The 27259-nt window shown below is 38.1% G+C and overlaps 1 protein-coding gene across 2 annotated transcripts in view; it reads left to right on the forward strand.

Annotated features, from left to right (window-relative positions):
* Positions 1 to 18866, forward strand: part of tlx2 (T cell leukemia homeobox 2) — a 29246-nt gene extending 10380 nt beyond the window's left edge. The window contains exons 2-4 of one of the 2 annotated variants that reach the window (XM_088638230.1): positions 4736 to 4945; positions 5988 to 6225; positions 12121 to 18866. In XM_088638230.1, the coding sequence (XP_088494356.1) occupies positions 4736 to 4945; positions 5988 to 6225; positions 12121 to 12337 (665 nt within the window). In that variant the 3' untranslated portion in view covers positions 12338 to 18866. The remainder of the gene's footprint in view (positions 1 to 4735; positions 4946 to 5987; positions 6226 to 12120) is intronic. The other variant, XM_088638231.1, reaches the window with a different exon arrangement.
* The last annotated feature ends 8393 nt before the right edge of the window (positions 18867 to 27259 follow it).

Below are 27259 nucleotides of genomic sequence, written 5' to 3' on the forward strand. Positions count from 1 at the left end.
TTTGGGCTTGTGATAATGGCATACTAATAAGTGATTCATGTCTAAGTATGCATTTCTTCCCCTTGTGAGCAACAGGACTCAAATATCACATGCAGTTCAAAGGAAAACAGATTCCTAGTGAAATAAGGTTTTATGTGAGAATATGGATATGGTTCTTATCTGGCTCTTGTTTTATCATTTTGACATTGCTTAATTTATCCCATTAGCAGAGAGATTGTTTCCTTTCCTCTTTAATTTGGCTGTTTATATATTTGCAGAAACAACCCACATAAGAAAGCCATTTTTAAATTTTAATACTGGCATCATGGATGAACAAGGTTTTCATAGAGTGGCACTCTAAAATGTCCATAAACGGCAATTCAGAGGGAAGTATCAAATTTTCTAAATATTAAATCTGAAATGTAAACTACCACTGAATATTATACAAAGATTTGGTTATATGCTGGAGATAAAAAAAACAAAAAATATTTTTATTGTCAATTAAAATGCTATTTTGAGATGCAGTACAATATGACTATCAATCTAGTTATCTTTTTATGTGTTTGTTATTTAATGTTTTGTTAAATTTGGTTGATTATTTTGAGCTTAACTACACAGTAGTAAAACCCATCAAGAATCCTGTTGTTGTTTTGGATTGTGTGACTGTCCTTTCTCTTCTCTGGTTCTAGTTATTTTTGTAAGGTTTTTGTTCTCAAATGTAATTCCACTTGGGTTTTAATAACTTGCTTTCATGATGGGAGCAGAGGACTGCATGAAATGAAAACAAGATCAGTAACAGTAACAAGAAACAGTAACAGAAGTGAACAAATAATATTTAATGCTGAATGCTGATCCTTCTTTTAGGACTACACAATGTTGTACTTGCAGCAATCTTGCTTAACCTCTGAGGTAGTCGTCCGTGTTTGAGATTTTACCGTGTTTCCCACTAAATTAACAAATTATGTCCTGTTATTTTTGTCAGAGTAAAATAGCCACGTAAACAATGCAGGCTAATCACGGGTTCATTATCTGTGGGACAATAAAATTGTCAAAGCAATTGAAATTCAAAAAGAAATGAGATACAATTCAAGACTATATTTTTTTAATTGAAGATGATGTTCAATATAGAATAGCACAGGATTTTGCATGCAGGTAGTAAAAACAAATTAGAAATACAAAATGGGAAACACTGATCTAGATGTGGATACTTCTGAAAAAGACTTAGGTGTTCATGTCGACATGTCATTTCCATTTTGTAGATAACGTGTGGAAGCAATTATAAAAGGCAAACAAAATGCTAGGATGCACAGTTAAAATCAAGGGATATTATGTTAAAACTAATGCACCAGTAGAGCCTCAGTGTATTGTGTACAATTTTGGTCACCACATTATACATGAGATATCACTATTCTGGAATCGGTCTAGAGCTGAGCAACCAGATACACTGGGAGGCTTCAGAGAATGTTCTACACTGAGAAGCTGAAGGACCTCAACCTTTCTAGTCTGGAACAAAGCAAACTAAGAGGGGACCTAAAACCAGTATTCAAAATCCACAAAGGCACTTTGTCAACCCACTGGACTTCTTCAGTATCAACAGTGAAACATGAATCTGAGGGCACAAAGGGAAACTATGTGGAAATGGATTTATAACAGAGGACAAGAGGGGCTTCTTTGCCTTAAGGGTTGTGGAGTCTGGAACAAGCTACCCAGCCATTTTGTAAAAGCCAATACCCCGTTTTTTCATGAAATGACTGAAAATGGGCCAAATGGCTTCGTCTAACTTGTGACCCTTCTTAATGAAGAGTTTTGTCTTCGTTAGAATGCGGAAGCTACGCAGCAATTGTTGAATAAGATTTAAATGGAGATGGAGGAATGGCCAATTGGATTGCATGCCACATTACTAATCCTGCTGTTTTACTTGAGGCTTTAGTCTGCTCATTTATAGCCTTTGCAAAACTGAGCCGTGAAAATGGCAGTGGTACCTTTGCAACAGCTTACCAAGGTGATCTGTGAGATTGTCTCACTGTTTATCCTGCATCTGCAAAGCAGTTATTTCGCTGGCCTGTGGTACACAGCACAGTCTGTCTTAGCTCTCTGTGCTTTGCAGTGATATCACTGCTTTCACAGATGTTCACGAGGACAGTCAGAGAAAAAAAAACATTGCAACAGCACTGCCTTTGCTACCATAACATCAAAGAAACTGAGGATCACATGAAAAGCTCAAGGTACCCCTCTTCCTTACTCTAGCAGATTAACAGAATGCACTGTCCTTATCTGTAGTCAGCACAGTCAACCACAACCCAAGCACAAAATGCAAAGCAGTCTTGAAGGCAGATCTTCTTTGGGGACTAAACTGATTTACAAAGCAGTGATAAACACAGTGGGACATGATTAACACAGCTGCAAGAGCATATTCATATTTTTAAAAACAAAACGCTCAAGGTGTAAGCGTGGTAAATTATTTACAAATAGGATTTGCTGGTTGACATTGTTTTGCATATTGCCTCTGGTGTTTAAGATTAAACATTAATATTTTACTTCACGTATTGTCACACACTTCTCTTTATTTTGTGTGCGTTCACAATTCCACGTATTCATCTCCATCTTAATTAACTTTTAACAGAAAATAGTTCCTTTTAAAATCAAGTTCTGAATTACCAGGTTTCTATAAATGTCCTTATACTCGCATGGAAAGGATTAAAACTTGTTTTAAAGTTCATGGAGCCTTTATTCCTTTATTTATTTGCCCTTTTTTGTCCCATCATACACGCCGGTATTGCTCTCTATTCATAGATCATTAGACTTAAAACTAAATTACTGAGATGAAAGAAATTAATATATTTTAGTTTGTCATGTTAAGGGTGGATTATCTGAATTGCACAAACACATGATTATATCTTATTGAAGCTGATATGTTGTATACCCATATGCTCTAGAATTAGAAGTTTCATATGATGTAATCTCAGTTTGGAAGTGAAAATCCAAGCCAGCAGATCCTGCAACCCAAAGCAGTAATGACAATTTCTCAATTCTTGTAACCTAACAAGCAGACAATTTTTTATTAGAACTGTTTGAGATTCCTCTCTGTCTCTCCGTATTTTTGTCTGTCTGTCTAAAGGGAAGCATCAGTAAGGATTATGGCTTTTTAAGAATATGCACTCTATGAATTCATATTCACATCCATCATTCATTGTATCTAATTTCTTTGTTTTATTGATAGGACTCTTAAGTGTATGCTTGCAAGACAAAATGGTTTTCGGCAGTATCTTTTTTATAATGTGAGTCACCAAATATGTCTGTTCTAGGCACAGGATAATGTTGCATATCATCTGGTGTCACAGAATACTTTTAATAATGTTGATTTAAGTGCCAAAAGAGTTGCTTATTTTGTATCAACCCCTAAAGCCTCTTTAGTGCAGATAACTTGTAGTGCTTTCATTGAATGTGATGGAACAGCATTCAAACTCACAAAGCATCAATTTGTCATTACAATGCAGATGTTCCTTAGGGGCACAATCACAGATGTTTTTCCATGCCTTGTAGCTCCTGGTGCTCTACTTAAACAGCAGATACATTGTTCATCGTCTCATGCACTCATCTCCCATTGCTCCTTGTGGCTTCATATCAGCAGAAGAACACAACACAACAGATTAGGAGCCTTATTTTCCCTTGAACGCAATTTTAACACAGAGAGGACCAGAGCCAGAGCAGCTGTAGCAGAAGAATATTCTTTTTTAGATTCGTTTGGAAGACTACAGGCATTGCAGTGAATGTAACTTATTTTGGATTTCACATTTACAGTATATTTCTCTACAAACAAATTGCTCATTTGAACCTTGCATAAAGAAAAAACAAACAAACAAACAAACAAAAAAAGGAAGTTGCATTTTTAGTTGCTTAGAGGCCAGAATTGCTGCCTTGAAGCACTGAGGTCCTGGGTTCAGTTCCTGGGGTGCTGTCTGTGTGGAGTTTGCATGTTCTCTCTGTGTCTGTGTGGGTTTCCTCCAGGTGCTCTGGTTTCCTTCCACAGCCCAAAAACATAATGGTAGATTATTTGGCTTCTGGAAAAAATGATCCCAGGTGTGAGCCCTGCGACTGGTGTCCTGTCCAGGCCATGTGCCCATTGCTTGCTGGGATAGGCTGTGGCTCCCCTGCCATTTCCCTTGAATTGGATAAAGTGGTTAGAAAATGGATGGACTCGAGTGTTATACTATAGTGTTCTTCAAAGTGTTTAATGTTTTCAGTACACTAATGCACAAAGGTCTAATGCAGAGAAATGTATAAAAACATGCTTTCTCTGTATAATTATGCAGTTATTGGAAAACATATCAATTAATATCTCTGAGTTATGTGTTCCTAAAAAGGAAAATTACAGAATGTGTTGACCCTTTTTACTGTAAGTCTGCTGTTAAGAATTTGAGCTGGGCATCGTTAAAAATACGATTATCTGTCTAGAGAGAAAGAAAGAGGGAAGATGAGAGAGAAAGGCTTAGCGATTCATTAAAGGACACGTTCTCTTTCTTTGGATTCCTTTTCTTTTTTCATTGAACAGTCATAACGTGCAATAACACAAACGCAGGTCATATCCTCACATCTTACAAAAAAGGTAAAAAAAAAGTGCATTTAAAACCAGCGCATTGTTTCACAGATCAGCGTCACCTCATTCCATACAGTCAGTCGGGTCAATAGGAACCATTACCCAGGCCACAGACCTCCCAGTGGGTGGCTGACTGTATCTCCCTCTGTTATTCCTTAGCGGATCAGACTGTGGAAGGACCAGTCGGAGGCCACTCTGCAAGAACAGTGGCTACGTCCCTGGCTAGCCTCCACTCTGTTCCAGAAGGGGAGATCGGCAGGGCATCCACCTGGGGTTCTGTGGACATTTTAACCAAACACTATTACCCAGATCTTGCTTTTGGAGACAGTCCGCTATTGGACTTTCCATTTCTCAAGGGTGGCTGCCCAGGTGAGTTTAAATTTCCCCTGGATGGCTGTGTCTCCTCCCAGAGAATACAATTGGGGAGACTCAGTTGTGTGCGGAAACGGGAGCTGCACACATTTGTCCTCTGAGGCCCCTGTCTGTGAGAAATCGCAGTTAGGGAAAGCATACATTTTTTGTAACACAGCCCGAAGCAATGGGTTACTTCCCGTCCATTACAAAAAATCTGCAAAAAAAGTGCTTCCTTCCATCGAAAAAGTAATGGCGGATGTCTTTATGGGTCACCATCACTGTGAGTTTTCTGTCACACTGTGAGGACTGCTTTTGAATCCTCTTGATTCCATCTACAATTTCCTCTTTGAAAATCCATATTAAGTCCATTTAAAGAGTCCATTTTAAACCTCAACATTATGTTCAAACAAAAAAAAAATATAGCATTAATTTATTACCCGTTTTCCATACCTACTGTATTTTGACTTTCACTGACCTATTCATACTTTTTGAAAATATTCAACAAATTCTAATCTGGAGTAAAAGCTTGGAAGGTTTTCCTGTAACATTTAAGTTGTCTTCCTGTTCTCTTCTTTTATTTTATTCTTATTCTAGTTTAATTTATTTGTAATAATTACCCTGCTCCTGAAGTGACTGGAGGTGAATTTACTCTTCTGCCCTTTTCTCTTCTTTATGCTCCTGGGAGCTTTGCTCTGTGGCATTGAAGCAGAAGCTGGAATGGTGTGTTAGCCGTGTTTTTTCTTCCTCTGTCCTAATGATGACCTGAACGAATTCCTCCTGCAGACAGCTATCTATGTTTCCCTCTTTTAATGTTGAAAACATTCATGTTCAGATACAGTACACCATGTGGAGTGCTTCCCAGAATGTGTGTGGAATGATTCTCTTTCTAATTTTATGCATATGTAATGCAGAACATTACTGGGAAAATACTCACAAAATGTAACATTATGAATCAGGGGAAAAAAATAATTTCTTCTTCTTTGACGCATTGTTCCCCCACCCCACGCTGGCACCATGTCATAATCAGCCCTTAAGGATATGTGTTCATTTTCGGCAGCTGCCCTGTCACCGTTTTCAGTGACCCGGAGGATTGGTCACCCTTATCAAAACCGGACGCCCCCAAAGAGGAAAAAGCCCAGGACATCTTTCAGCCGGGTGCAGATCTGTGAGCTCGAGAAACGCTTTCACCGGCAGAAATATCTGGCTTCTGCTGAGCGAGCTACTCTGGCCAAGGCCCTGAAGATGACAGACGCACAAGTCAAGACCTGGTTCCAGAACAGGAGGACAAAGTGGCGGTAAGACTCCTTGAGGGGCGATCCCTTCGCTGCGTGCCTGCAGTGCCTAGCGTGTTCTTTGCATGGTACCCTGCTATTTCTTCAGTAACACCCAATAAGAAAGTCTTAAACGCTTAAACTGTTTGATTGCAAAGATTGCATATTCTGTTCTTCTTAATGAATCAGGCAGAATTTGGAAACGTTTTTCAAAACTTTAGAATAATCTAATAAAATGAAGTCATGGGCAGAGTTTTTCCTGGAATCTTTTTCAACCTGTGGTTATGTGCCTGCTACCTAAATTAAGGTCTGTTGCCTATCCTTGAAATAGGTTGCTCATTTTTTATTTGAGTATTAAACTTTTGAGAACAGAAAGGCTAATTTCCCATATATTTTTATGTGTTATTGTCTAAAACAATCTCAATAAAGAGAAGTACCAGTACTGTCAGTTTTAGTTACTTTGTGACAAATACAGACAGAAGTATAAATATATAATAATAATTTAGCTCATAAATTACTAATAATAAGAATAATTATCAAAAAACAAGCTATATCTGTTTCTTGGACACAAACACTTATTTCTGTTAAATGCATATTTAGAACTTATTGATGCTCTTTAAAGAATTATTTTCACCATTACATAATCCCCACACACTCAAAACCACAATTTACGAAATCATCTTTTCTTTCTTTTCCTGTCTTTGTTGAATGAAAAAATTCATACTTCTTTAATATGACTTCTTGCATTACATTGCTCCATTCCAAAATATATCTGCTTTTTTATTTTCTATTACTGGGGAAAATACAGCTTTTTGGTTTGAAAATATTGGCAAGACACTGAGAAATGTTGTAAGTGCAGAGACCACCCAAACATTGCTCACAGCATCAAGAAGATTAAATTATTCCCCCTGCAAATTCACCTAGTCCCTCTTGAAAATAAAAACAATAATGTGGTTTTGCTTAGCTCTGCTCATTTTCTTTTTGAAGGACACAATTTTACTTGACAAAGCAAAAATACAGTGGCTATTAAAAGGTTTCCTGGGCCATTCTGTCCAAAAAATATTGACCCAGGTTTCTAAATAATGGAACATCATTCGCTTAGGAAAGGTTACACTAATCTACTCAATTTATTGGTCTTTGACCGGTATAGTAACTTGTTAAAAGGGGTGCATACCTGAGTTCAGATGTAGCTTTTTACTTTGAACTTTATAAGCAAGGCAGAGTGTGGGGTCAGATTCTAACAATAAAAGTTGTCTTTGTAGTGAGTTGTAACACTCCACTAAGGATTTAGGAACAGTACTTTTAAGGCAATCTGAGGTTCTCATGACTGTTCAAGCCAAGAGCAACAGATTAGTTAGCTCAGGGTGGATTTCTTTTCATATTTAACCCTACGTTATGTTACTGGGATTGATTTCACATTGCCAATAAAAATTACTCACAGTAATTTGATCTGTCTAGCAAGTATGCAGCCGGAATCTGATGGGAGAGTTTGAGGCACATGAGCGATGGAAAATATTGGACCTTAGACGTCTGTGTCACAATGAGCAGACATGTATTTATTTCGGCTGGATGTATTTAATCAAATTATTTTCATGAGGCACTGCCGTGGTGTGTTTTTTTCAATGATATCATTAAAGCTTTGGATGCGTGTTGCAAATAACCAGAAAAGGTTGATTTAAAAACAAAACAGAAAATCAAACCGAAATGATTTTTGCTTTTTTAGAATTGAAGAAGTGAAATGATGTGAAGTGAAGATACAGTACAACCCATTTTTTATTTAATTGTTGTTCGGATCTGTCAGTTAAAAAGCCCTGCATACAAACACATTTCCAGCAACACCAATAACAACAACAGTGATTTTTATTATTATTATTATTATGATGATGATGATGATGATGATGATGATTATGATGATTATTAACATTAACTAGAAGCAGTGAAAGATCCTTTCATTATTTAATAAAACCACAATGTACATGTTTAGTGTTCAAGTTTTTAATCGTCTTGGCTTCTTTTCACGTTGTATGTGAGAAACTGTCATAACTGTCTTTTCACAGGAAGAGCATGTAAAAGCTCATTTTGCCATGATGCAGTTTAAGTGTCTTTTTCATTATTTAATTGGAATTATAATAAACAATTTTAAACACAGACTTTTTCATAGGGAGCCCAATGGAAAAAACACACCGCCAAACAATTTTCATAAACTTAATTATTAAACAAATAAAATAATAATATGAGCAGGTTGTTAGTTACACTACAACCTGGACTACAACACAAGATTTCCCAATAGTGTGTTTTGCCTTTCTGGTATGTAAAGAAATCAACATAATTCACTGAAAACTTTCAGCCCCTTTATTTTAAATAAAATCTGACATTCTGGATTTAACGTGATTTATCTGAGATAACTTAGTTTACTCAGCTGTAAATTTTAAACTATTTTACTCAGTACTGATTTGCATTGACATGTTATGGTCTGAACTTGTCAGATCGCTGATGCCGATCAAGGCTGGGTCTGGTCAGTCCTGGGATGGGAGACCTCCTAGGAAAAACAGATTGTTGCCATGAGTGAATTTAGTGTACCTGTAGGTGGCGCTCTTTCCTCTAGACTGGATTTCCAAACCAATGCCCCAGTATAGTGTATAGTACTTGTCACGGACGTCCAAAGGGACTAACCGTGGGGAGCAGGAGAGCGGAAAAAGACCCATATGCGTAGCGGCGAGACGGGAAAAAGGCCCGGGCTCATTAGTGCAAAGAGTTCAGGAATGCCGTATAGAAACCTATGCCCTCAGGGAGCGGACATGGGGCGCCCTGGTGCTAGGCGGGTCTCAGGACATCCGAACGTCAATGCTGAGCGAGGACAGAGTGCAAGACCCGGAAATATATAGCCCAAGGGAAAGAGAGGAACAGGAAGGACAGCAGACCGGAAACTAGGGACAGGACAGAGAAGGAGCGCCCTCTGGCTACAGAGGGCGTGACAGTACTGTGGACACTAAACTGTATGAGGCGCTGTCCTTCAGATGAGACATTCAACTCATCCTGAAAACTTGGCCGTTGTAAAGTTTAGTTCTTGGCCTACCTACAGTTCTGAAATAGGTGAATGAATTTCTTGCTTCTCCACCTGATCTGCTGTGCAACAGGGTATCTGGCACCTAACGGCTAAAAAACCTGCAACCCAGGTGGGGCTGCACTTGAGTGGTGGATGAAGTGGGACCCTTCTTATTTTGTAAAGTGCCTCCCGTGTAAAGAGCCAATGGTGAAAATCACTGTGTGAGGAGGATTAGTAGGATTCCTTGCGCACTCAAACCTTCTGTGACCAGTTCCCTTATCTTAAGTTTGATCTTTATGTTATCAGAGTTTACACTTTTTGTGTTTTCAAGCACGGCAGCAGATTTTGACTCGGGGTTGCAAATGAAAGGGCACAAAAGGAATCATCTTTCACCCACGGTTTCCACTATTTTTTTCTCCCGTCCCATTTCACAACACACTCCCCAGCACGGCCGCTTGCTGGATGGGCCCTGTGCCGATTTGGGAACTGCAGATTACAATACGTCATTTTTGAAAGAACATGTTTACAGGAACATTTCAGCCGCTGCTGTAGTAATTGGTGTTTTTTTAAAGACGTCCCCCCTAAAGGCTGTTACAGAGGTTTATCAGGGAACTGTTAACTGATGGTGGCTTTCTCAAAGTGCATTTTACAACAACAACAACAACAACAACAACAACAACAAGAATCATCAGTATTATCACAAAACTTTTATTTACCAGGCACCATTCCAAACCCAAGGACACTGTACATCATTAATAAAGAATAAGACAAAAAAATAAAAGTAAATGAGGAAAAAAGACAAGAGTATACAGGTTTTTACAGGTTGACTGTAGGCAAACGGATGTAGACCTTGGTAAAAAGTTAAGTTTGTAGCTTAGATTTGAAGAGAATTAAAAAAGTTGTCTCTCGTAAAGTCTGAGGAAGAAGCGACGGTCAGTAGTTCCTTGTACTATTGCTTCATGCACTGCATTAAAAAAAACACTGATAATGACGTTTACTTAATGTGTCCACATTTCCTATCTGGTAAGTCTGAAGGTGAAATAAGATAATCAGAAAATTAAAAAATATTGCTTTAAGAGCCAAAGGCTTCCTCCCATTTGTAACCAGTCTTCTATTCTTGTGAACACAGATGTAATAATTCTGTCATTTGAATTCAACAGTAGCCTGTTCTTGCAACTTCATTGCTCTATGTTTTTATTTTTAATAATAAGAGAGTAACTGTTTTCCATTCATGTTATTTTGGAACACACTTGTCAGGACACATTTTGTCCTTTGCTTTGTGTAGTTTTGATTTAGACCATTACATTTTCACTTGTTGTAGTTATATCTTGACCATCAGCTGATGAGTCACATTTTTTATAACATTGTGCAGGTCCCTACATCTTAATACCTCTGCAATCAGGAAACATGCGGCTATGGGTTTTGTTCACAAATCTTTGACTTTATTGTGTTTGCTTTCTGATTTCTTTTAAAGGGCTGGCTAATTCTAAAGGCAAACAGGTCTTCACTAGCAAGTCTTCTTTTTCAAAGGAGGAAGGAAACAGTTTTCATGCCTTTTGCAAATAAGGAGAAAATAAGGGTTGCGAATAATTTGAACAGCACGTATAAATGGAGACACTGAAAAATGAAATGATTACTCACGTTAAACTGACAAAACACACTGCAAGGTTCAATGCTTTTAAAAGATATTGATGTTGAAGTTGGAGAGCTGTTTGCAAGCATGTTACAGTCTGCCTTATGCTTCATTTGGAAGAAATGGAATCAAGAACCTTTTCTTTTTTAAAGAACACAAATTGATTGACAAACTGTAGTGTGTCTCTTTTAGTGTTGTATTTTTTATGTTCTATATCACATTGCCACATTGCCATTTTCTATATTTAAACACTTGATGAATGTGATATATATCATCTGAATGTTCATTCAGCAATAGGAATATATATATAAAAGTATATATATATTCACGTTCATTATTATTTATTAACATTGGACTGATTAACAATTGGTACAATTAACAACAAAAGAAAATCCTTGATGTTTCAACACAGATATATATTATTTCAATTCAGTCAAATAACTTGGTACAGTCTATTGTGTTAATACTGTTACATGTGTTACAGTGTGCAGCTACACATGGTTAAAAATAAACTAAAAAACAGTTTTGTATATTTGTAAATCATTTTCATTCTCACCTCCTTCATGCCCATTTCCTCCCTGCTCCCTGCCTCTTCATACCTACTGTACTCTGTCTTTTGTTCTCCTGCCTTACTGATCTGATGGACTCCCTCTCTCCCTCACACCTGAAGAAGGCTCCACAGCCGAAACAGTGTGTTTCTTTTCTTTTCCTTTCAGCTTGGAAAAACCTTTACTTGTTCCTTAAAAGTCTACGCATGCTGAAGCAGCTACCCACCTGAACTTCTTTTGTACATAATGACATAGACAAATGAGTAGTTCAGATCATTACCTACACAGAGTAAGGAAACCGGTTTGGCCCCCTAAGGGTCTTCCCAGGTTTCAAAACTTTTCACATTTCAAGTTTCATTTCCATGTTTTTTTTAACGCAATTCCCAGCACATCTCTTTTCCAAGGAACACTTTCAGAGCAATTGTTATGTAAAACATCATGCGAGAGAATGTGTGTCGTTAACTAAAAAAGAAAATACAAAGCTTTTCCTTTTCTAGTGTTTTAATATCTTTCACCTATATCTTTCAGGAGAGCAAGATTTTGAAGGGACCTGTGGAGGCATAGTAATAACTATGTTATAACTAAGACATAAGTATGTAATAAACACAGATAGTAATTTAATATATTAAACTGTAATGAAACTGCCTAAATGAATGAAGCTCATTCCTTTTCCTTTTTTTCTGGCACTAAAGGAGGCAGACCGCTGAGGAGAGAGAGGCCGAGAGGCAGCAGGCTAACCGCTTAATGCTACAACTGCAGCAGGAGGCCTTCCAGAAGACTCTGACTCAGCCCCTGCAGCAGGACCCCCTCTGCCTACACAACTCCTCCCTCTATGCCCTGCAGAACCTCCAGCCCTGGGCTGATGACAACAAAGTCACCTCCGTCACATCTGTTGCTTCTGTGGTCTGATGAACAAATGTAACCTACTGTAGGGCAAAATAACATGAGACAGGCCAGAAACTGAGAAACACCCTACCTCCCAGCACTCGCATGGGAGATTATGGGTTGGAGTGGGCTTGCATTTGGACAGAACTGTTACCAGGCCTTCGTCATTGTAATTTCCTCCTCCTCAGAGCTTCGGCAACTCAACAGACCGAAGCAAGCTAAACACTTTGTACATTTTTTGTATGTTAAAACAGTCTTTTTTTTCCACCCTGACACTGAAATGTTAGGACTGCTGTGATCAAGAGAATGACCAGGACTTGATTTTACTACACTACCCTCTGTGTTTTTTATGATGCAAAATAATTCAGTTCACACAAGCTGTATGCAACAATTCAGGCCAGGAAATTACTTGGTGTCAAATTGCTGTTAAACTAGGAGGCCTAGTTGAAAAAGAAAAACCAAGTCTCAGAATATTGCAGTGCTTGAGATGTATTGCTGAATATTAGCCCATTTCTGACCCCAGCATTTTCATATTACCTTTGAGTAGCCCTTGTGTTCTGCAGAGTCAGTGAGAAGATAGCCCCAACCAATGTGGAATACTTGAGTCTTTAATATGTGTCCACGAAGCCTGAATTAACACCTCTTAATGTTGGTCAGCAAGTAACACCAAAGTTCTGCATCTGTCACACTTCAGTGCTCTTCTGTCTGCTTTTTTGTAGAAATATGCAGTGTGCAGTATGATCCCCATTCCATTTTTCTGTGGCCTCAGGGTTGCTTCTGAGGAAGTGCATGCCGTTGAAAGTCCTTTTCTTGGGAAAGAGTTTTCCTATGACAGACAGTCTTGCAAGTGGTTGTCCTTCTCTTTAAAATGAGAAAATATTTGTTTTTAATCTTTTCCAGATGTACTATGGTACACCAGACAAGGTATGTGAGGCTAAAGCTAATTGAATCACATGAAAAATGAAAAAGAAAATACTCAAAAGAAGCATTTCAGAGTAGAAATAAACCCAAAACATTGTTCATCTACAGCACATCTGATGCTTTCTTTGCAACACCATCCACCACACCTGCAGTCTTTAAGTCCTCCAGTGCTACACTCTCCAGTGACTTGAGTCACATACACCTATGAGCAAGGACGTCTTGATAGTTCTTTAACTGGAATTGAAACAGAAGCTTTGGTACTAATTTAGAAAACATCTTCTTAAATACTTAGACTATTTGAACAAACATATGGTAACAAAAACAAATGTGTTGCTTCACATGCCAGCTCTGGTAGAAATTGCATCTTAAAGTCCATTTTCACAAGATCATCCATCGATTTCCTAATTGCTTTTCCAATTCAGAGTCAAGGGGAGCTGCAGCCTATCCCACCAGACAACGGGCACAAGACAGGATATACACCCCGGACTAGACACCAGTCCACCGCAGAGCGTGCACAGACTCAGACACTGACTTACACCAGGGCCAATTTTCCCACAAGCTAATTAACCTACCAGAATGTTTTTGGACTGTGGGAGGAAACCAGAGCACCTGGAGGAAAGCCGCATGAACATGGGGTGACCATACAAACTCAATGCAGATAGGCCACCAGGTCCGAAATTGAACCCAGGGCCCCAGCACTGTGAGGCAGCAATGCTCACCACTGTGTCAACATGATCCCTGTTTTTGAGAGATTAGCTTTTACATTTTGATACACATTTGTAAAAATATGGTCCCTGTCCATCTTAGGAATAAAAAAAACAATAAGCTGTCTAAATAAACTTGATCATGCGGCATCAGGGGTTTCTAAATTTCCAGTGAACCACATTGCAACATGTTATCATGTCCATAAATACAAGAACTGGGGTAATTTAAAATCAGTCTTTCATACCCACAGTCCAGCAGGTTTTACAGAACCTAAGAACCAGGCAATTTCACTTCTTATATAGGTCAGTGGTTCAATTAAGTAATTGTGCTCTTAAGTCCCTGAGTTGCTTGATTCCTACACTCCTGGAGAAGCATACCTTTTGAATAGAGACATGCTCTGTACTGTTGTGAACAATTAAGTGACTTTTCATCCATCAGTCTTCAGAACCAATCATAAAAGCCCCTGACTACTGGTCTTAATCAGTGACCATAGCTCCTGGTCTTGTGTTTTATTCCACCTGAACTTTAAATAATATAATTGAATACATTTTTGTACAAGTGGCCTGCCCTGCTCCTAACCCCAAATCCAGCTATTGAAGGCCAAATCCTGCTTCATTCAAGAAACAGCTTGATATGATCTTTGGATCGATTAGCTAACTGCCAAACAGCCATGATGGTCCAAACATCCTCTCATTTGTAACTTTCTTTATGTTCTTATGTTTCTGAATGTTTAGCAATTTATGTGCGACTACGTAAGCAGGGGATTTATGCAAGTATGCATTAGAGATTAATTGAAATGGAAATATCACTCTTTAGCTGTGAATAACCATGAGGAGTTGCTCATGCCTTCATTCAAATCAGTTTGGGGAAGTGTATTTAAAACTGGGAGACATATTTATAAATACAAGGTTGTGGGAAGACATCTGAAACTTTCATTCAAGAAACAGCTGAATGGGTTCCTCTTGTCTACAAAATATATGTTCTTACTTAATTAGCTGCATTGAGTGAATAGTGAGTGTTATAAATGTGAGGTTCTCAGTCCAGCTGACCTCTCAGTTACACAATTCGATCTTTATTGACTTGATTTTTGGATTTGACTGTTTTAAGGTTTTAAAGGTGTTGGAGTTTGCCTTATAACTACTTACTTCATAAGTAAAATACATTCCCAAAATGTTTGCCCACCCCCTTAAAAAAACTTGAAGTATTCCAATCAAGCATCTTGTTAGTTCAATTAAGGCTCCAGTTAGGTAATTAATCATAGCTGGAATGACAACCCACTGGTTCAAGGTCCTCCAGAACTAGGATTGTAACCTGTGTTCTCAGTCTTCACAAAATTTCAGGGTGAGTTACATAACCTGATTGATTCTGGTTCTCCAGGTCCAGGGTAAGCCACCAGTGTTATTGGTTTAAGAAGTGTGAATGACCACTGCTCGTCCAGGTCTTCAGCCACTCAGGACTCTATATTCCTAATAGCCACAGGGCTGCAGCTCTCCTGGACCAGGACTGATGACCCGTGGTCCAACACTTGCTCTGACTTCATTGCTTTTCAAATCTAATTGTATCGTTCCAATTAATCGTACGGCATGCGTCTCCTCCCAGTCTTTGCAGTTACTTAATCAAAATCTAATCAAAATAATCAAATCAAAAGCTAATTTGTTTAGCGGAAGCATTTTAAATCATTTTCAGCTGGTGAAACTTGCAGTTCCCAGTTTGAAAGAAATAAGAGTTCTTCCTTCATATGCCACATGTGATCCAGTTCAGTCCTCTTATGTGGATCAGGGAATAATTCTATAGGGTAATCTAGAACAGTCTATCTTAACTTTATTATCTTTAGAAGCCAGGAGGAAGCCAGAACATCCATCCAAATACTTACAAGCCCAGGAGAGAACATGTCAATTCACACAGACACACCCAAGGCCAGAATGAACTAAGCCCCCTACTTCTGTCATTAGCACAAACCACCATGCCTCTTATAAGAAATTAGAAATTAAATTAGTTCACTTAAGAAATTGAGAGGTCTGCTAGACTAAACGTCACAAGAGTCATGAAAACCAGAATTGCTAGTCCTTCCCCTACAAAAAGATTCAAGCCTCTACTAAGTCATAAAAATACCTATTAATTAATGCCTCTTTGGAGAACTTTAAATGTGTCATTTTAGCACTTGCTTTATGATGTACTTAATTGTCCTGGTTAAGGAAGAACAATCTTTTTACTTAGGACATATCCATCTCACTATTATTGTTGATTTGTTTTTTATTGCCTAGATACAATGATCAAGTTATATCAGATCGAAGAATTTAACAGAAACCACAAATTAGGTAGATTACCCGCAAGGAAGGCTGTCAGTACAGTTCATTTAAAGGATTGTGGGTTTGTCAAGAAAATTAACATTTGTCTTCACTGAGAAAAGTGTCAATCTGCAAACCATTCTTCATGATGAAAAAATGTTTTTGAAGAATTCTTTTTTCTGAGCATTGAAATAAGCAGAAAACAAATTACTCTAAAATAAAGTTTAATATTTCAAAAGCTTGAAGTTATATATTTTAAAAACAATTGATCTCTTTGCATTCTATTTGTATGGCTGAAGGTCGTGGGTTATTGTCTGGTATATTACCTGGCATTACCTGGTATATTATTATTGGTTACATCATTGATTACATTATTTCCTGATATAATCAAACTGGCTCTCAGAATATTTAAAGGAAGTAAATTGAACAATATTTAAAAGGTATCTGAGGCAAGCCCCTGCTGGTTTTGCCATTTCAAACATGCAAATGGACTTGGTTTAGTTTCTTGTACAGGTCACATTAAAAAAAAGTGAAGACATGGATGTAATTAACTTAGGAACCTCTCAGAGGGTTATTACCCAGATAAAATGATCAAAGCAATGGAGATGAGTACCCAAGGACTGATATACTGTATGTGGAGAACAAAGTGTCCTTCAGACTCCTCTGTGTTTGGTTTATTAATAACAGTGTAAAAGCTTGTTAGGAGAGAAGTGTGACACTTTTGCTGAGCTGATTTCATTATTTAAGGAACTTGAGATATTATTTTTGAACCCAAACTCCATCTCCACACACACACACTCATTTTCCATGACCATTCTTCAGTTGGAGATTATTTCAGCTTTGTAAATAACATGGGAATATTCGTTTTAATTTTTTTTGCCCTTTTCTGAACTTTCACCCAGATTCCATGCAGAGAACACTACAATATTATTCATTTCCATTTATTAAGTGCATGTGAGTTTTACGTTGCACATGACTTTAATGGAACTGGCTGATAATTTTGAAATTGTTTGTTTTTCTGAACTTCGTGTTCCGGAGCCTACAAGAGTTTGCTCCATGCAATAAAAATGGTCTAATGGAAATTTGGTCACTTTCATTCCTGAATGGTTCCGTAAGATTGAGAGGTGTAAGTAAATTATACATAGTTAACATTTGTTAAGAAGAAAAAAAATGTTTTTATCATGCAAACTTAAAATGTAAGTAAATTTGAACTGTAAAAATATCTGTCCCAAATAACCTGTTCTCTACTCAAAATCAAAATTACAACAGAAAATAGAGATACCTGATGGGTATCTGCTCTTGTGCACTTCTGGTTCAACTGTGACCAGTTAGAGGTTCCTTTATAAGAATTCGCTATTGTAGTACTCAAGTGACATGATTTGTACTCAAAATTATGACCTTTTATGAATATATGTATTGTATGATAAGAATAAAAAATGCATAATCACTTCCTATGTAGATAAGCTGTTATTTAGGAATATGTTAAAAATGTGCTTCTTTTGTTTTTTCTGCCATTATGTACATATATTTATATAATGGAAAATTACTTTACCTAAATTATTATGTGTTCTCCCTTTTTTTTTCCTCCTGAAGGGCTGGAGCAATAGGACAATCCGTTACTAATTTTGTACCTTCATCCAAGTTTTGAAATTGAGTGAGCGTCTGAGAAATGTTTTCACCAGCAAAACCGTAAAGCCACGAGACTGAACGTACTGTGTTGATGTGCTTTAATTATCCTGTTGTGTGGCAGCCAGTGAAATTATCCTTCAGTATCTCTGCCTCTGCAAGTGTAGATTGCAGGACACTTTTTTCATTCACTGTGATCATCTGTAACAGAGTAGAGAACCATCGACTGTTGTTCTGTCTGTCGACTAACTAAACATTGACTGTTAAAAGGTGGACATGTGGCTCATCTGCTTATTCAATTGCTTGTAGAACTTGAACAAGCCCTTTCCTAAGTATATTTGCATAATAAAAGGTCATTAGTTGTGTTAAGACACACAACATCTCTTCACTGCAATTCTCAGTGTGGACATTTGACGCCTTAGTTTTTTTCTTGTATCATTTGTTGATTTATGTTTAACAATTAAAAGATTACTGAGACATCTCACTTTCACCCAGTGATGATTTAGCAAACTATTTGTAATTTCATGTCCTCTGGTGCATTGAGTTTAGAAAGCCTTTTTCTAACTGACTGGCTTAAATTGAATATATTTTTCTTTTTCTCAGGGCATGCCCATCTTGAAAGGTACATTCTTGAGTCCTGTTTTTTTGTACTGACAGTTTCACAGGACATAAGACTTTGCCTTGACTTCATGATCAAGCAGTTAAGAGTCCTGCACAGATAATGGTGCACTGTCCTTTGAGGAAGTTGGGGAGACAGAGACAGCTGAGAATCAACAACTGGTTTGATTTTGCATTCTCATTACTTATATCTAGTCCATTGATTTAATTGTGATTTAATTTAACTGAGTCCAAATTGTCAGATGTGTTTAATAACAATTCATTTCAATTCATATTTATTTTCTCATGTAGTATTACTCACATTATGACAAACTACATTAATTTAAATGTTGTTCTGTTGGTTCATACTATGTTGGACATCTGTTTTCCATTGAAATACTAAATGATTTACTGATGTTGTTTTTCTGGTCTTGTTCTTTTGGTATGTAAGGTTAAATAGAGTCTTGGACAAAACAGTAGTTAAAAGAATCTTAACTATTTATAGAGGTTGGAACCACTAGAGTTCTGGTCACATTGTTATGTAAGAACTAAAATCAAGTCTAATGCTTAAAGATCCTGGTCTTACAGAGTATGAAGACCTGAACCAGCAGATCTGAAGTGTATTCATGCAATGAACCTTTAAGATAATCTGAAGATTCCACTTAAGATTTCACCAAGAATGGGAGATACTGTACTGTATATGCTGATATAGAGAAATTTCAGTCAGCACCTGAGCCACAGGAAACTAGTGATAGGTTTAGAGGGACAATACATAAGAATTACCAGAAGAGACTGAGGTCTTTTATATTAAATATAATGTGCGACATCCAGCAAGCATGCTAAATTGTTTCCAGTATCTACTACCAGATTTACCAGTTTTTCAATACAGACGTACTGTAGCAAGTGGGAATAACCTCATTCAGCAGCAACTGTTCCCATTAGAAAAAAATATTTTCTGGTCAAATAAAAAAAAATATTGAGAATCAGAGCTTTGTTATTTAAGGATTGCATAGGAAAGAGCTAATCTATTGGAGATCCTTACCAAAGACAATTTAGAACTAGAGACAGCACATATTGCAGTTTTGGGAAGATTGTGCAGACAGTCATAATCAATACCCCGCCTCTCAGGTGAATACTGATGTTTGGACTAGATAGCACTAATATTGCAGTTAATGGTATTATTATAGACCATGGATTCAACCCTAGTCCTGGGGAGCTCCCGCTCAACAAGCTTTACACTGTACAGTAGGTCTGCATTATATCCTCAGTCTCTGAAGATATGAAACACATCCATTCCAATTGATTAAACAGGTGTCAAAATTATGGAATTTAGAGATTATTTAGAATTTTTTCAAAAAAGTATTTTTAGACCTCAAATTAAACACTTTACTTGATTGATTAATCAATAGCTTACAGGTTTGGACAATCTTTAAAATCAGGTGACCTATAAAATTAACAGGATTGTGGCTTTCCGGGACCTGGAGTCCTGGGATAGAGGTCCCTGTTATAGACTAACTTCTGACCAGAGTTGCTTAGTACAGTAACAAAACAAGCTGTTAGAACTCAGTAATTTCGAGACAGAATAAGAGATAAGGCCCATTGAGTCTCAAGAAAAGTACTTCTGATGATCTGAAGTTGCACAGCCAGTCCACAGCAAATGCAGTATTCTCCAGTCACCCTGCACTGGCAGAGAGACTACTGTTGTGGCAATGAGATCTGGCAAGGCACAGTATTAACCATCCCTCACCAGGGTAAGACAATCAGGCAAAGAGAATTTTCTTCTTGGGAAGCAGGCAGGCGCAGGGCCAGGAATGGACAAAGGCGGTCACAGCCAACCAAAACCGGACAGGCTAACTATGAACTGAACATGCAGTAGTATCAGAATCCAGCAATGAAAGTCCCAGCTAACTGAAGGGCTGCTCACCCTGTGGTCCATGTAGGTCCTAATGCTCCAGTATAGTGACGGGGACACTATACTGTAAACAGACACCGTCCTTCAGGTGAGATGTAAAACTGAGGTCCTGACTCTCCATGGTTATTAAAAATCCCAGGGCGTTTCTCAAAAACAGTAGGGGTGTAACCCCGGCGTCCTGGCAAAATTTCCCATTGGCATTTACCAGTCATGGCCTCCTAATAATCCCTATCTATGAATTGGCTTCATCAGTCTGTTCTCCTCCCCTCTGAGAGCTGATGTGTGATGAGCATTCTGGCGCACTATGGCTGCCGTCGCATCATCCAGGTGGGGGCTATACATTGGTGGTGGTGGAGGAGAGTCCCCATTACCTGTAAAATTCTTTGAGCAGAGTGTCCAGAAAAGCGCTATATAAGTGTAAGCAATTATTATTATTATTATTATTATTGTTGTTATTATTATTATTATTATTATTAAAGAACAGGCACAGGTGCTGCACAGTGAGTTAACACGCAAGCAGTGAACTGCAGGAAGCAGCACAAAAGTGCCAGCAAACTGCAGCAGTATCTAATAGCACACAGCACAGAGACGGAGGAAACTCTCAGCTCACCATGACCGCTCTGTCTGGAGAAGAACCTGTAGCAGAATGAGACAAAAACAGGGGATAAGGCGAGAGTTGCACTGAGAAGACAAAAACAACGAAAGGTCCCAGTCCACCGCCATTAAACTCTAGAATGTCTAGGTCTGTTCTGGAAGTCTGCGACAGCACATGCCATTCTGATATAATAATGAGTCAATAAAAAATATTTTCAAAGAACTATTGAAAAATTTAAATGAAGAAAAATAGTAGTGGAAAACTACCAGTTAAAAACAACAGAGCAGACTAAAATCACCGCAGACATCTGACAGCCAGTGTGTCCCATGCATTTTAGTGCTGGACTACCAGCTGTGAAATAACAGGGCTCCATGAAAATATGTATGTTTCAGCCTAAAAATGGTCTTACCAAGTGTATGAAAAAAAATGTGCAACAGCTTTATTTTTCTAAAGTTATATGTTTGATTTATGAAACAAAATGCTGCTCACTGCAGCTGATGGGAACTTTAAGTCCAGTATATTAAAATAGCATCATTAAACCTTGCTGAAAAACTGTTTGGCCAGGCACATAAAAATAGTAATAGAAGACCTGTTTTAAAAGCTGATGTCGTTTGTCAGAATTCCACTTCTGTTTAGTATTTTAAAGGCTGGGCTTCAGAACCTTAACTAGTGTCAACTGCAAAAGTATATTTCAAATATTAAACTTTTATCTGTACACTTTGTTTGGATAATTAATAATTATACTTTTTTAGTCTTTTTGCTTTAGTATTTCATTTTGAAATACTGACGTTACAAGATGTGTGTAGTTACAAAATATGTGTAATTACCTCAATTTTACTGACGAGCTCTCACTTTTCATCCATGTACATGTGTAAAAACATTGTGTACCAGAAAGGACCTCAGCAACTATCGTACGTCTGTTTGCAGAAATTAAACCGTTGATTTCCCAAGACACACGTTTTTTTTTTGTTTTTGCGGTTTGATTTTGTGAAAGCAGCACTTCATGAGAAAAACAACTGTGCTGTTTTTCTGCAGCACTGACTATTTTTTGAAACGCTGTGCCCTCTCTTTTGTCTCTATCAGTGGCATCAGATATTTCTTTCCAGCGCATTAGCGGCCCGGCTGTTTTGGGACGGGGCGCTGTTTTCTCAGTGGCGAGGGCTTCACGGCTCGCTTGGATCTTGTCAATAGGAGGCATTCCTCCCAGTGACGCGCCCTCGGCCCTCATTTCCTCTCCCCGACGGCGGCGGCTTTCATCTCCCTGTCTCCGCCACCATGCTGACGTGACTTGGCCCATCTCCGTTGAATTCCTCGTTCCCTCTGTTTGAAAAACTAGGCTTTGTGTTTTGCTACAGGTGCTTAAAGACCATTCTGTCTTTTTGCTCCTTGGCAAAGAGTTTCATCCTTATCCAGCTAGATGTCACCACACAAGGAGAGCAAGAATCTAGGACTCTGGCTGTATCAGACTTCCTATCACCCTTTCTGTTTTGCATTTACTGCACATTCACACTGTTCCCTAACATGCTTTGCCTTGCCTTTGCTACGCTTGACATTTGTTTATACTTTGATCAATACAGAGCATGTATGATTCTGCCTAACGGTGTCATTGGAGAGACATGATTACAAATCTTTAAAAAAGAACGTGTTGTTTTTAACAATATCTTTTATTTCTAATCATCCTGTTGGGAAACGGCCCTGAGTATGTTTTTGAAAATGATTTTACATATTAGCAGCAGTCAGAATGTCAATAATCTTACACTTTGCCTTCTCCAGTCTTTTTGCTGTTTTAGAATATTTTACTAATGCTACAGGGTTTATAAAGACAGTTTCCTTATAAATGAAACACATGACTGATTTTTTTGTATCTAGGGTTTTACATAAACAAAGGGGAAATTAACGTATTTAATCTGACATTATGTAAATACATTTTTTACAAAGAAAGCTCTTGTCTTGTCTACATAGTACCTGAAAAATTTGAAATAAGCAATGCTGTAGCTCTATTCCACAAAGCATAGATGCAGTGAATATAAATTCTGTATGTCTTATGGGGTCATTGTCAGCTATTAGCAATTTTGTATTCATCCCTCAGTCATTATGTCATGACTGTGCAGTGAGAGAACTCTCCTCAAAATTCATGCAATTTCTTTTTGGCATAATCCATCATGACTTCTTTTCAAAACTCAGGTGTACAGACACGATCCCCTCATTCCAGTCTCGTTGGTGATTGACACAGAGAGGCAGAACAGCTAGCCAAGGATCAGATTTGTTCCTTTAACGCGCAATTTAAAAAAAAACTGGGAGGTTAGATCTTAAATTTCCTGACAACTGCTAAAGCTCACAATTAAAGAATAAAACTCCTTAGCAATACTATAGAGAATTCTGTAATGGAACATTTTTCTGCTAATTCTGTAAGTTTTTATATGGAAATATACAGTATACTGTACACATCTACGTGTGTGTGTAAATCAGAAACAACTGCACTGCTTTAGCGTATGAGATTTAGCTGTGCCACTCTGATGACCTGTGACCTCTGTGACCCTGGGGGAATCAGTTACCCATATTGGCAGATTAATAAACCGGGTCTTGAGGTGGCTGAGAAAAGGTCTGCCTAGTCTGGAGAAACATTGAGTGTTATTGTTGTAGTTAATGGCTAATTTCATTTGTCCCAGTTTTCTGTGGAGCACAAAATGTTTGTCTATGTAAATACTACTGGTCTGTCTTTATCGAATGTCTTTACCCTGCTTTTACTTTTTTCTATCTGTAATAAAGATAATCATTTTGCAAAAGATCCCTGAGGTACAAACTCACCTTTGATTTTCAGAAGAAGGACCTCATTAACAAACAAGGAGTTCCGGGATAATTAAGAAAGGCCATTATCTTTATCGAGACACTCACCCTGGCTTTCTGCCTTGTAACTGAAGGCAATGTAACTGCAGGATTTAGTCAGCCCCGATTCTCAGCCTCAAAGACTAGTGGTCATTGCTAATATCTCAAGCAATATCTCAAAGAACAACTTTGAGATTAACACAAATTGCATTACTTTTTTTATGAAAAGAGGATAATTCAGTCAAACTGTAGTTTGTGTGAGATGACACTACTGTGACTTTCTCAGTTCAACTGGTTCCTGTGCCTTTGTCCTATGTGTAAAACCAAGTATTTCACTTGATTTGAATTGTCCTTCTGTTGCAAATACCCAGATGTTCATGCCAGACTATTGGACTGGGTTTAAGGTTACTGTCTGTATTACTGGGCTCTTTTCACTGTAATTTATCCCCTGAGAGGTTCAGTATTGGTGGTAGAGGGGAACCACTTATCACTAGATGTTACATCTAGTACATTGTAGGTGATCAAACCAGAAGAACACTGCTTTCATGCACATGTCCTCTATAATGAAGTATAAACTGAAGAGGCAGATGCCTTATCTCAAGTGAGTGACCTTGTGAAAGTGGTCTTCACCTGGACAAGGTGAATTCTGTGGACACTGTCAGCACTAGAAAATCTGTGATCCTCACTGTCTCCAAGCTGGAGCACAGCTCTAGTTCATGTGATGACTGCTATGGGGACTGCTCATCTGGCCATTAAACAATAAATGTATCTGTCTGGCACAATTGAGAGACATTTAATGTCGTCTTGTCACTGTCATTTAATCTTGTCAGTTAATGTTCATCTTGCATTCTTATAGCATTTTATACGCCAGAAGGTCTAAGATTTCAGTACATTTAGAAGGTGTGGTTTGGCAGCCCTTATGCACCAGAAGCCCTGTCACACAGCAGATCAGGTACAAATTGCTCATTTACTTCACAAGTGCAGTTAGGTACAGTAGGCCAGACTGGACTTTAGCACTAGCACCCCTAATTTTACTTGGCTCTTTAATGAGCAAGCAGTCAGGAACTTGGTTTAACCTCTACTCTGAGGCATGGCATCTCCTCCAGCAGTATCCCTGTTCGACATACTGGCACCTTGGCTTGAAATTTCAGGTCTAAAGGGAAGAGCACCTGCTACTGGTCCTATGGGTATTGCCTACTTGCAGCTCCAACCTTCTTTTCCAGACTGGCTGTCGAGGTCTGTGTGAGTATCAGTGCAGAGCTTTGTACAATACTCTGAAAAAGCCATCTAGAATATGAAAACAAGGAAACTATAACATGATTGTACACTCACTAAAAGAGGAAACTGTGTGATAAATAGTAAATTAATAAACATATCATCCAGCAAAGGGCACAGAACAGTGTTCAGGCATGAGATCTTGCACATTCTTTGAATTGCTCGCATACAGTGAAGCAACAATATCTTTTTAGAAGCATAGGCAGGTGATGCGTGTGTCATGGTGGAATGTCCAAACAATCCACTTCAGATGTCACAAACACTGCATCAGGGCACTTCTGAGGCATTAAAAAGTCTGTCATAATATCAATTATAGGGCATGTTGAAGACGTCCATGTGTAGTTCGTTTGTTTTACTCGTAATACCACTTTGTTATACCAGTTTCGTTTTTGGGGGCTGTACACTTAAATAAAATATATAAAGTTTTTTTTAATTACAGTGTTGTTGTAACTAGAGTATGAGGAGTCTTCACAAATGAGTCTGCATGAATCAGAATCTAAAACATGGTGTGATACGAAAACATCTCTTAAGTTAAGCCAGCCAGAATGGCAGAGCAATTTTAGTTTCTGCCTGATGCATCATGGGTTACTCATCAGAGCGAGAGTCACGCAAAGAGCACGAAAAGTGCAGTGTGGAGACAGGAGATTTGAGCAGGGTGACATTATCACACCGATATTTTTTTCCAAGCGCAGTTAGAAACTCTGTCAACTGACGGCTTGAATTGTGTTTGAGCAACTTCTTTAACAAAGACGCGGATGAAGCAGAGGGAAAAAAAATGAACATTGAGATTTCACACTTTCTGCAACCCATCTGTTCTTTGAACATATCACAATACAGGCGTTTTTGTTAAGGTCTGCAAGCAATACGGGTCAATCACTTTTAAAGTGCTCTCAGCTTTATTATGTTGTGTCTACAGTACAGATTTACACACACTTCTAAAGCATAAGTCAGCATAGAGTTTCATAGTATAATGCATGTACCATATATATTTCAAGTGTCTCCATATATACATACTGCAACAGACCCACCCTTAACATCAGAGATCTGCAGGCATAGAAAACTAAAGAAACCTCCACAAATAAGAAGAAATCCAGATAACTCCAACTCTACTTGCATTCTACAGACCCAACACCAATAACAGTGTAGACCCTATTAATAACAAACACATCGCTAATTATACCCTCGAGAGAATGCAGACACCAACTCTTCATCAATAATCTAATAATGAACAAATTATCACCCAGTGGCCCTTTTTACAGCTCTCAGAGTTGACTTTGGCAGCCTCTAGAGGCAGATCAGCAGTTACTACAGTCCCTCCATAGGCTGGCCTGCCAAACATACTGTGCTGTACATATCCATCCATTTTCTAACCTCTTCTTCCAAATTAAGGTCGTGGGGGAGTTGGAGCTTATCCCAGCAAGCAACAGGCGCAAGACAGGATACCCTTTGCAATGCCCTTCCATCGCAGGGCAGACATAAACACATACTCACACCTGGGACAATCTTCCAAGAAGCCAGTTAAACTACCAGTACATTTAGGGACAATGGAAGGAAACCAGTGAACATGGGGAGAACATACAAACTCCACGTAGACAGCACCCCAGGTCTGAAAGGATCCCAGCACCATGCTGTACAAATGTTATTTACGGTATAGAGTGCACTGTCTTCATTAAAAAAAAATGCTATAAAAATATGTAAAAGCAATGTATCTAGAGAGGATATTAGCAGTATCATTCTGGAACACTCCCATGGCCTTGTTTGAATGCGCAGGATCTCAGTAATGATTAGTTTCCACACTGGCAGCAAGGATGACTTAACAGCAAGAGCTCATGTCTACAATAAATTGCACTTTCTCACACCAGAAAAAACATACTTTTCTGAGGGTATTTGAATTGAATTGAATCATGTATTAGACACACAACTACTGTATATAAAATACATATAATACTCTTAATATATATATAAAATATTTTATTATATAATTCATAATTATCTTACAAGGAAAACCTTTCAACATGAATTTATCATTTAAGAACAGGCAACCTTACTGAATAATAATTAGTCCTGCCTGTTTCACAGAATACAAACCTAACCACTGGAGTTACATTGCTGGTCCTAGTTAATTAACAGCACAATTGTTAATACTTCTCACATAATTTCTATGTAGGTTGTTTTCTAGGTAAATGTACTGCAACATTTCA

Source organism: Lepisosteus platostomus, chromosome 1, assembly GCF_059453375.1.
Source record: "Lepisosteus platostomus isolate fLepPlt1 chromosome 1, fLepPlt1.hap1, whole genome shotgun sequence".
NCBI classification, from domain to species: Eukaryota; Metazoa; Chordata; class Actinopteri; order Semionotiformes; family Lepisosteidae; genus Lepisosteus; species Lepisosteus platostomus.